General features: G+C 48.4%; 3 protein-coding genes across 3 annotated transcripts; all 3 read left to right on the top strand.

The window, feature by feature from the left end:
* Positions 1–2,436: 2,436 nt before the first annotated feature.
* Positions 2,437–5,781, top strand: BHQ10_007221 (uncharacterized protein; the record flags this gene model as incomplete). Its single annotated transcript, XM_040879894.1, has 2 exons — positions 2,437–5,001; positions 5,059–5,781. 2 exons carry the CDS (start codon positions 2,437–2,439, stop codon positions 5,779–5,781), a joined length of 3,288 nt encoding a protein of 1,095 aa, XP_040735725.1.
* Positions 5,782–6,904: 1,123 nt separating this feature from the next.
* On the top strand, positions 6,905–10,451 carry BHQ10_007220 (uncharacterized protein; the record flags this gene model as incomplete). Its single annotated transcript, XM_040879893.1, has 3 exons — positions 6,905–8,419; positions 8,521–8,795; positions 8,858–10,451. The coding sequence occupies 3 exons, from the start codon at positions 6,905–6,907 to the stop codon at positions 10,449–10,451; spliced, it is 3,384 nt and encodes a 1,127-aa protein (XP_040735724.1).
* A 500-nt stretch (positions 10,452–10,951) lies between these two features.
* BHQ10_007219 (uncharacterized protein) lies at positions 10,952–11,294 on the top strand (the record flags this gene model as incomplete). The annotated part of the gene is made up of 2 exons (XM_040879891.1): positions 10,952–11,131; positions 11,217–11,294. The coding sequence occupies 2 exons, from the start codon at positions 10,952–10,954 to the stop codon at positions 11,292–11,294; spliced, it is 258 nt and encodes an 85-aa protein (XP_040735723.1).
* Positions 11,295–11,906: the final 612 nt, after the last annotated feature.

The raw sequence follows: 11,906 nt of genomic DNA, 5'->3' as shown, positions 1-11,906 counted from the left end.
AGTTTCACAGTGCATTTAAGCAGTCTAGTTGGGAAGTGTGGAAAGAGCGGAAAAAAGGGGGGGGAGGATTTCACGCATTTTTTTATGGTACTTTGTATGCCCTGAGATGCAGCCAGTGATAAATGCTGAATATTGAAGGTATATTCCAAGATAGGCACTGGATTTAATGGGGTGTAGGCCGAAACAGGTCAATGTTAACTAGATAGTACAGCCGATACCGATATTGCTGGCCAGGTAAGAGGGTACCAGAAAAAGCGAGAAAATTGACAGATCAGCATGTCGTAAGCAAGCTCTATTGAAATTCTATATTCAGGACACGATATTCCAAGTGCATCCTGATATTGTAGATGTCAGTCAGGTGGAAGCCATGTGATAGATGCTGGCAGTTTGATGGACTATTGACGGTCCCTTCCTTCGTCGCTGTCGTCCTTTCTTGCTCTGAAGGATGGAGCGCCGAGTTTGCAAATGAACAGAGCTTCAAACAGCGTGGTGGTAATCAAGGGGTGGTGAAGGAATGCAAGGGTGAGGAAAACACCGTGAGACGGGCAGGCGATGCGTACTGATAGCTGGATAGGGCCGGGAGGAGCCAGAGGCTTCCTTCCGAGCTAAAGCGAACAACAGCTTGGCGCGTGTCGCTCAGGTGACTCCCGGCCTACTATTGGCTCTTTATTGACGATGGATGGTCCGACGATTCATAGGCGACGAAACCACGGTAGTGGTACTACACTACGTACATATTCAGGGGTACGTGCAAGAAATTGCAATTCGGCACGACCAGGAGATAGATCAAATCAAAAGCAATCACCTACGTGATGGTCAGCGACTTGAGATGGACACGGTCGCTTGCCGGAAGAGGATTGTCGCTGCCAGATTGGGATTTGCCACAGTTTATTGTTGTTGTTGTTGGTGTTGTTGTTTGTGGCGAATAGTAGTAGTAAACAGTATGTTTACGGTGTACTTCGTAGTATGTGGTGATAAACAGCGAGCACTGCTACGCACTACATACTATGTAGGACGCACATCCACATCGTCATCACCCCCACTGACGACGTAGTAGGTAATCCGTAGGTCGAGATGGCAATCGATAAGTAATCGATAGTCGATCGTCTCGGTGGAGAGTGAAGATAAAGAAGAGATAGAAGAGATAGAACACGCCAAGCCAAACAAACTAACAAAAAGTCGGTGGGGCTTCCCGAAATGTCAACAACAACGCGCGACTGTCGCGTTCGTTCGCGCGGAAGGTGCTACCTCACCCAACTCCCCCATCGCTCCTTCCAGCCCAACCACACCAACCACACCAACCTGTCACCTTCCTCTTAGACTTTCTGCCCCATGTCCAATAACCGTCCATCTTTGGCTCCGTGTCTCTGCTAAAATATCTCTGACAGCGGATCGACTTCTACGACATCACTCTATACACTCTCCATAGTATACAACATCGCATCTCTGCATCAACGCATCCCCTCTCGACGCCCTCGATCTCGATTAGTGCATACTCTGGAAGAAGTACAGTCACTCATTGTGCTCAGCTCATTGCGTCTCCCCCATCGGCTACAAAGCACGGGGTAGCAGTTGACAAGTAGCCTGATCACTATTGTCGGGACAAAGAACTTTCCAGAGGTCTGGCACGGAGGTCGCTCGGCTATTTAATACTACCTCGTCTTATTCACGATCGCCATCGCTTCGAGAATTCCCCTTCGGCTTCCCTCGAACCACATTCCTGTCACCATCGGAGTGCTGCGTCCACATTCCAGACCCAAACTCTCCACCCGGAATTGTCAGACATCGCATTCCCTTGGTTACTCGCCGTCTGAGGTCATACCTTCTTTGGAACATTCCACAGCTCGAACACAAACGAATCACCAACATCCCGGCCGAGCCAGAACTGCCTCAGAGTCCAATCTCGTGTTTCACCCCAGGCGCGTGCCTGTTATCGGTGGGGGGTGGAAGATACCTGGTGATTACGGCGCTACACATCGGACGGACGACGTCAGAAGGTGTGAGTCAATACCAGTCGCTAGCTCATGGAGGTATCAGGGAGCCCTTGGAATTCCTCCTAATGACCTGATGTTTCAGCGCGACTGGATCGTGGCACAGCAACCTGAACTCCCCGATTCGTACCATCTCACTCGAACCACATTCCAATCGACGTCCTCTCTGCTTAGCCTTGACTTGGGCGGCATTGCCACTCTTGGTTTCTTAATTGAGCGATACACTGCTGTTGTAGGGCAACTCTGGATAGACTCGTTTTGGTCGTGGTCACCGGTTATACCAAGCAGGTACTTGAAAACCAAGAGACAAAGGTCATTGTGAAAGCCAATTTAACTGACACTCTGGTTCCAGTTCTTACATATAAAGCATAGCAACCAAGGATCCAGAGTATAATCACTTGTGTTCTGTGTCGGAAGCATTTTCCGCACAGCATTCCTCAGAAACATGGTCGCTACATTTTCACCTCACCGTGATGCTGGCGGCACGCTGCACCTACCTTCACCTACTGGAATCCATCATGTGGATGCCAGCTCGGCAATAAGGCAACTGCGCCGCTCTTTGTCGCGCTCGCCTTCTAAGAGTTCTGACTTTCGGTTTTTGTCGCGCCCGCACTCTCAAACGACTCCAAACACACCCTTTATTTCCTCCCCGCTCTCGCCGTCACGTCGTGGGAATCTCTTTTTTGTCCCCGCGACTACATCAAATTTGTCGGCGGCTACTCCAGCACCTTCGAAACCGACATTCTCATTAACTACAGATACCGCAGCTCTTCCAGCCACGCCTGTCGCGATACCATACCCCCCAAGCTCAAAAATAACTCGCCCACTAATGCGCAGGACTGGGTCTCTGCCAAACACGCGTCAACGTACCTCTCCAAAGAGTCCCTCAAAGAGGGTTTTGCATCTTTCGAGTGATCAAGGGAATGCGACTGTTACACCACCTGTTGTGTCATTAATTGAGAACGAAAATCTTCTCCAAGAGCCTAGTATCATATCGTCTGAGAACTTTCAGCTCTTTTCGAGCAATATTTCCACAGACAACAACAGTAATTTCACATTCAAACCAAGCGCTAATCGCATTGAAAAGCGACGCAGTGGTAATTTTGGGTCTCTGACCGCAGCAGTTAGCCCTCTGAAAAGAAGTGACGGGGCAATGAGCCTCGACCACGCTGAATTTGCAAGTCCCTCAGCAAAACGTCGCAGCCTTCATAGCGTCAGTGGAACGCCCGATTTCAGCATATTTGACGCGGCCGACAGCTTTTCATTGTCGTCCAACGAAGCCTCAGACGCCATGGCTCSCGAAACTGAACCACAACCCTTTACTTTTTCCAGTCTACCAGGAGGCAACTTTGCGACTATCCCAAAACGCTCATCATCACTACGACGTTCGACACTTCAGCAACGCCAGGGTGAAAAATCGCTCTTTAGTCGTTCGCGGCTAATGAATGTGGATTTCCCAGACTCTCCGTCCCCTCCAAAGAGTCCAATTTCCGCCATGCAACAACGCTACCCTCTAGGCAGTGGCCTTTCATCGACCCCTAGTCACGAAAATCTATTCACTCCACAAACACGACCTGCATCAAGCAACCCACTATTTGCGAATATTCAGCACGATATTCCCAGTACCACACCGCACGCGGCACATCCTCTTTCTCGCACCATCACACAGTCTTCTTCAAGCTCCAGTGTGGCCGATGACTCACCGACACATGAACCTATTCACAAGATTGATCGTCCAAGGCCGATATTTAACTTCTCCAAATCGCTGCCCGTGGGCGCCGCCAGACCAGAAGCTCCCCGCCAGTTCACGCGAGAAGATTCCAACGCTTCCACAGACTCTTTTGCAACACCAGAGAATTATCGACAGGCGAAGCCATATGCTGCTGCATTCATGTCGACTGGGCTGATATCAAAGAAGAATCGAAATGTAGAGGACCTTCAGGGTTCATTTGGCTCCAGCAAGAATATGCCAGACACCCCTTGCAAGCGATCGTCAACTTTTTTGCCGTCTGCCCAGAAGGCGCTGCCTGTTCGACCAATTTCGCGACCAAGACTAGCTCGCCAAACATTCGTTGCGCCTTCCACCCCATCACACAACGCGGTACCAGCTTCGGGCCCGTTTTCTCGGGGTAATGGTGGCTTAAGCAATGTCTTCAACCGACCTTACTCGTCACGGAGGGATAGTTTTGTGAGTGTCGATGGCGACGATCGATCAATCTCTAATTCCCCTTCGGCACGTCACAACAACCAGGGAGCGATCGATCTAGATCTTCCCCCAACTCCAACCAAGCAAATTTTCTCCACAAGTCACCTGAATGGTACACCCCTCGGCGACCCATCTGTCCAGTTGCAGATCGATGCTCTAGAAAGTACCACACCTTGCACCCCGAAAGACAACAACATCTTTCCCCCGGACCCAAGTGGACTATCGATCTCGGCACCCAACGAATCAGCATTGAGCCTTGATGATCTGAATGCATCTACTATAACTTTTCCGGCTACTCCCACTGCACCACGTGACTACTTTGCGCCAACTGGACAACGGAAAAGTATGTCTCTGGGTGGTTTCAGTGCTATGGATGTTGACAGCAGCTTGACGACCCGTTTCGATAAAGTTGAGCTCATTGGTACTGGAGAGTTCTCGCAGGTTTATCGCGTGTCCAACTCTCCCGAGAACTCCCAATACAAATCCATATTTTCCCTACCGTCCGCTGGTTCTACTTCTCCATTAGCCTTGCCTGATCGTGTCTGGGCTGTGAAGAAGTCCAAACAAGCATTTGGTGGTCCTAAGGACCGTAGTCGGCGGATGCGAGAAGTTGAAATTTTGCGGGCTCTTGCCAATTCGGACCACGTGATTTCTTTCATCGATAACTGGGAAGATCGAGGTCATCTCTATATTCAGACTGAATATTGCGAGGAAGGCAGTCTGGATATCTTCCTTGCTCAAGTTGGACTCAAAGCCAGACTTGATGATTTTAGAATCTGGAAAATTCTTTTAGAATTATCACAGGTATTTTCATCCAAGCATTTCCATTTTTGTTATACATTTCTAACCTTTCTACTGTAGGGATTGAAACACATTCATGATTCCGGCTTCATCCATCTGGATATCAAGCCTGCTAACGTTTTGATCACCTTTGAAGGTGTGCTCAAGATAGGTGATTTCGGCATGGCTACGACATGGCCTGCAGAGAAGCACATTGAAGGTGAAGGCGACCGAGAGTATATGGGTCCAGAAGTTTTACTCGGAATGTACGACAAMCCTGCCGATATTTTCGCTCTTGGTCTCATCATGTTTGAGATTGCTGGAAACGTTGAGCTTCCCGACAATGGAGTATCATGGCAGAAACTTAGGAATGGCGACATCAGTGACGTCCCAAGCCTGACATGGAGCTCGGAAACAAGTATATTACGTGATGCATCGGGCAATCCGTTGTCTGAGAGTTCCTCTTTTGACGAACTCTGCCGCTCTGATCCCGCGTTCGAGGATTCAGGTGTAGATTTTTCCAGGTCTCGCAATCCCAAGCCACAGTATCTTTCCCGCAGCGGAGAGTTGATCGAACCTCCCACTTTCATGATGGACTCAAACCACCAAGACTCCTTGGATAGACTTGTCCGATGGATGATCACCCCTGACCCAGCTAGCCGGCCGACGGCTGATCAACTTCTGGAAGCATATGGAACGCAGTGGGCTATGTCTCGCCGCCGCGCTGGAGCTACTGTATTCGAAGGCAACTGGGGACCGGCAGATGATATCCTTCAAGAGGACGCGGAGATGATTGATGTTTGAATCCAAGATGATACCCATATTTACAACGTGGCGTTTACCGGCGTTATGCACACTGATTTTGAATATTGATACATGAATCGAGTACACAACCTTCTTAGCATCTTCATGGCTGTCACATTCGAAGTGATACCATGGGCATAAATCGGTGTTTTCAAAGATCCGGTCATTTCCCTGATCTAACTCATACTTTTTTATCCTCCGTGGAGCGTTTGACTTTGCCATGGATATACCCACCACTGAAGAAGTGGATTGCAGAGACGGCGCTACTTTTGTCAGAGTACATTTTCGTTGAAAGTTTCCAGGTCTTTCTTTATCATTCAAGCGTTTGAGTGGTCGCCTTTTTCTTTTGTCGAATCTGTCTTTTCCAACTACTACACCCGTACGATATGGTTTTATCAGCGGTCTATTTTCTCATATCCTGTTCTTTTTTTTTGCCCTACATCTGTGACCTGTTTGCTCAAATCCTTGCATTGGATAGCTTGGCCCAGCTTCCTCTTCAATTCTGCTTGAAAGAAACGAAACTTAATGATGTAAATGATGAATACTCTGTTTTTAATTTTCAACCTAAGATCTCAGCTTGTTCTCGATGTTTTTGCATCATGTATAGTATGTTATGTCTGGTCGTATACAATCTGTCTCTTAAAGCTACCATGCTTCTTAGCGTAATCATACTTTTCAGCGTAGCATCTCGTCTATGGTATACAGGACATAGGTATATCACCGTAACTCACTTGATGATCTTGGAGTTTTGAAGTTAGGGTTATTTGCCACATCCGTACTTGGACAAAAGTCTTGGCGTGTTCAGACTTCCGTGGATCAAGATTGTGGTGATAGCTGCCGCCGCCGCCGAAGCAAAAGAGACTTCTTCTTTCTGGCACTCCAATTATAAGTGGGTTACTCTGCTTACAACCGAGATTCTGGTCCTAAAATCCTGCTTTTCACTTATCTATGGGGTTCCGCATCGCATATTCTAAACCTTGGATGCCGGCTTCAAGTCTTCGTTCGCTGACGGACTAGCTCCGCACGATAGCTTTGCTAGCACGGAGAAGAAAAGTCTCGACTTCACACCAAGTCGCAAAGGAGACATTTGTGTAAGCAGGAAATCCGAAAACGTTACGGCACCATGGATACTCGCACGTTCGTCTCCGACTCCCTCCTGCAGTTTACAGGCGCATCAGATCCTACAATCGTCGACTTCGTGATCGCCACCGCAAACGACGCCAAATCCACAGGCGAACTACGAGATAAATTGATACCTTTCCTGGAAGGCGGCGACGATCATGGAATCGACAATTTTTGCGCCGATCTCTACGGGCGTGTTGGTCCTGGTGGTGGAAGTGCAAAATCGAAATCGCATGCTATAACCGAATCATCATCGAAGAAGCAGAAATACAGATTAGTGGAGATGGAGGATGAGAATGTGTCGTCCATGGGTCCGCCGAGCGTGGAGTCGTCAGAGAAACGAAGGCGAGACAAACGGAAGGACGAGTCGAGGTCGAAACGTTCCGCGCGCAATCGCTGGGAAAGTGATGAAGACGATCATGCGCATGAACGCAATCGACGTGATAATGATCTCAGTAGCGACAGCAAGAGTAGGAAAAGAGAACGGAGTCAAGGAGAGGCCGACAGCCGAGATCGGAATCGAAGGTCGCGCAAACTACGCAGACGAGATGATGACGATTTCGAGGATCGCTGGGGTGACGAGGAAGTTTTATCTGAGGAAGAGGAACATATCGATGAACAGGCGGACGGAGAGCCTGCGTCTCCTCGGTCAGTCGCATCGTCATCTGCTGGTTTGGATGAAGAAGCCAAGGCAGAACGAGATCGGCTTCGCGATATAAAGGAACGAGACGAATTCGCCAAACGACTTGCCGAAAAGGAAGATTCTAAGTCGAAGAAAAAAGTTGTTGAGGATCGTACTCGGCGAGCTGGTGATAGTAGTCGGCGTGCTCTGGCTGATGATGCTGACGCCAGAGGTGCGGCAATGCCTGATCTTCGATTACGATCTCGACAGGAGTACTTGAAGAAGCGAGAAATGGAGCGGATAGCTCTGCTCAGGAGGCAGGTTGCGGAAGAAGCGATTGAGCTGCGCGAAAATCCCGATCTTAGTCGGCGAGAAAAGGAAGAGTTTGCTAGAAATCGCGAGGTGCTTCGGATTGCCGAGGAACGACTTCGTATTGATGATCATCGCGATGGGTATATGATGCCCGAGGATTATATTACAGAGAAAGGAAAGATAGACCGGAAGAAGAAAGAGGAAGCTCTTTACAAACGATACGTTGACCGCGACGAGCAAGGCCACGAACGATTTATCACGGAGCAAGAAGAATGGGAACGTGAGCAGACAGCTAAAGCGAAAGCACAGATCTCACGGGCAGAGTTTGTTGATGAGGGAGATTATGAATATGTATTTGATGATGCGCAGAAAATCAACTTTATCATGGATTCTAGGCTTGAGGGCGACCAGAAACCTTTGACCAAGGAACAGCGGATGTTACAGCAACAACTGGATGCGGCAGAAAAGAAAGCGGCGTCTATTGAAGAAACTCGAAAAAGTCTGCCTGTATACCAGTTCCGCGACGAGATCATTCAAGCAATCCATGATCATCAAGTTTTGATTATCGTTGGAGAGACGGGAGTAAGTCTAACCCTAACCACTACAACCCCAACCCTAATCCCCTTCTACAAATCTTCGTATATATTTTCAGTTACGTTACTAACCACAAATCACATGAAAAGAGTGGTAAAACGACACAAATCCCACAATTTGTCCACGAGGCTGGATATACGAAGAATGGCATGAAAATTGGATGTACGCAACCCCGACGAGTGGCTGCTATGAGCGTCGCTGCTCGCGTGGCTGAGGAAATGGGGGTGAAGTTAGGCAATGAAGTTGGCTATGCAATTCGATTTGAAGACAAGACCAGCGACAAGACTATTCTTAAATACATGACGGATGGTATGTTGTTACGAGAGCTGCTGACAGAGCCCGACTTGGGTGGTTATTCGTGTCTGTACGTTTCCCCAACTCTTCTGTCTACTTCTTCGAGAAACGTGTTGCTGATAGGAAATTTAGTATTATTGATGAAGCGCACGAACGTGGTGTTAGTACAGACTTGGCGATTGCATTGCTGAAGGATATTGCCAAAGCAAGGCCAGATCTGAAGTTACTTATCTCGTCTGCCACGATGGATGCGCAGAAGTTTCAGAAGTACTTTGACGACGCGCCCATCTTCAATATTCCCGGTCGCCGATATCCAGTCGATATTCATTACACTTCTCAACCGGAAGCTAATTATCTTGCAGCTGCTATTACGACCGTCTTTCAGATCCATATCACCCAAGGCCCGGGAGACATTTTGGTTTTCTTGACTGGACAGGAAGAAATCGAGGCAGCGGAACAGAGTCTTCAAGAAACCGCGCGCAAATTAGGCGGCAAGGTACCTGAGATGATCATAGCTCCTATCTATGCCAATCTTCCGACAGAGCTACAGACGAAGATCTTCGAGCCAGCGCCACCGGGAGCCAGAAAAGTTGTGTTGGCTACGAACATCGCCGAGACCAGTCTGACGATTGACGGCATTGTATATGTCATTGATCCAGGGTTCGTGAAAGAGAATGTATTCAACCCACGAACGGGAATGGAAAGTCTAGTTGTGACACCATGTTCGCGAGCATCTGCTGGTCAACGAGCTGGTCGAGCCGGTCGCGTTGGTCCGGGCAAATGTTTTCGACTATATACCAAATGGGCATATCACAATGAGTTGGAGGAGAGCACAACACCAGAGATTCAACGTGTGAACTTGAGCGGTGTCATTCTCATGCTCAAGTCTTTGGGTATTGATCAACTGCTGGACTTTGATTTCATGGACGCACCACCTGCCGAAACAATCATTCGCGCGTTAGAACAGCTCTATGCATTAGGAGCGCTCAACGACCGGGGAGAACTCACAAAGATTGGAAGGCAAATGGCCGAGTTTCCCACAGATCCAATGCTGGCCAAGTCTATATTGGCTGCTGATAAGTACGGTTGTGTTGAAGAAGTGCTGTCGATTATCGCTATGCTCGGCGAAGCCAGCGCTCTATTCTACCGACCCAAAGACAAGAAAATTCACGCGGATAGCGCCCGCGCGCGGTTTACCATAAAATCTGGGGGCGATCATCTCTCCTTGCTAAACGTGTGGAACCAATGGGTTGATTCTGATTTCAGCTACGTCTGGGCCCGCGAGAACTTCCTGCAACAACGCAGTCTGACCCGCGCCCGCGATGTACGCGATCAACTGGCCAAACTGTGTGACCGGGTTGAGGTATCCGTCACCTCAGCGGGAGCAAACAATATAGTGCCCATCCAAAAGGCCATTACAGCCGGATTTTTCCCCAATGCCGCACGCCTGCAACGCGGTGGTGACAGTTACCGCACCGTCAAGAACGGGCAAACGGTCTACTTGCATCCGTCCAGCACGCTGTTTGAGGAAAACCCGAAATGGGTCATTTACTACGAGCTTGTGCTTACAAGTAAAGAGTATATGAGGGGTAATATGCCTTTACAGCCGGAATGGCTGACAGAGGTTGCTCCGCATTATCACAAGAAGAAGGATCTGGAGACGCTGGGACTGGATAAGAAGGTGCCTAAGGGGGAGGGTGCGGCTGGGGAGAGAAGCAAAATGTAATATATACCATATGGAAGTTTTAGCTATCGCCCTTGGAATATTATCCGCCACCGGAGTGTTGCGAAAAATGAATACAATTCAAATTCACACTATCCACCAGGAACGTAGACGGAGATGTAGATGTATGGCGTCATATCTCGAATAATCCACGAGCCAATCAGAGAGTGTGGGGAGCTAGCCAATCAGCATCCTTGTATTAGCATCAGCTTCCCCAGCTTCCCGCGGTCACGCATCGCTGTGTCTGAGCCGAACCTCGGCTTAGCCAACTTCTTTTCTTGAATCCTTTGAGTCACTACAACTTACATTCCTTGTTTTTCTACACCCTTTTGCACTGCGCAGAAGACTCAGATAAAGGCAGATATACGTACGTCCACACCCTTTACGTCTGTGATCTAGCAAGAAACCCTACTAATTCGTATCACATGCGCGAATAGTATTCCATAGGAATCACGAATCACCACTCCCCAACAAATAACAACACCTCACAAGACCAGATCAAAATGTCCGACAAGCAATTCACTCCCGCCGACGTGGCTAGCCACAACACCGCCGAGAGCGGTCTGTATATTATTATCGACAATGGCGTGTATGACGTTACAAACTTTGTCGATGAGCATCCCGGTGGTGCGAAGATTCTGAAGCGGGTTGCTGGAAAGGATGCGACGAAGCAGTTTTGGAAGGTATGCATTTCTCTTCCCTGCAAAGCATAATTGGCTGTCGAGGGGATGGTGAGGTGGACGTTGTGCTAACCTGCATGTTTCATAGTATCATAATGAGGGCGTGTTGAAGAAGTACACGCCCAAGTTGAAGGTTGGCGAAGTCAAGGATGCTGCCAAGCTATAAACGTGTCTCGGTTTTTGCTGCGACTGCGATTGTGAATATGTGAGGTGCAAGGGCGATAGAAGGTCGATCTAGTGTTTTTCGTCATGGTGTGGATAGCGATTTGGTTACCAATTCATAGGTAACACTACCAGGTCTTTATCTTTACATAACAGGTTGAATTTCATTTATATATAGCACCCAAAGTGGACGTTATATCCTGTTACTAGTACATATTACGAAAATATATACCTTTTCCGGATTCGGTACTCTTCTCTCCGATGAGCAGGGTCGGCGCCTAGTGCGGTACAGCTGTATTACTATCTTTTCTAGCGGCAATTCTATCGGTTCAGCGCTTGCAAGATGCAAAGTGCAGGCGATGACCGATGCAGGGACCGGGATTTTCTTTCTTGGTATCAAATAGGAGGCTGGTATCTGTCTCGAGGGTCCTCAGCGGTATCATCCACCATCAACCCAGAGAAACGTTCAAAGTTTCCATTTCATTTTAACAAAGAAAACTCTGGAACCGCCCATTGGTACTAATTGTTAGAAAGCGACTTATTCCCACTAGAGTAATGGCGCATCGTGCCGCGCAGATGCAGAGTCGTATACAGCCCAAGTACCTTGTGAGCAACT

Source organism: Talaromyces amestolkiae (assembly GCF_001896365.1).
Source record: "Talaromyces amestolkiae strain CIB chromosome Unknown scaffold14.1, whole genome shotgun sequence".
Taxonomy (NCBI): domain Eukaryota; kingdom Fungi; phylum Ascomycota; class Eurotiomycetes; order Eurotiales; family Trichocomaceae; genus Talaromyces; species Talaromyces amestolkiae.
Note: the sequence above shows the minus strand (reverse complement) of the source record. Positions and strands in the feature narration are given on the sequence as shown.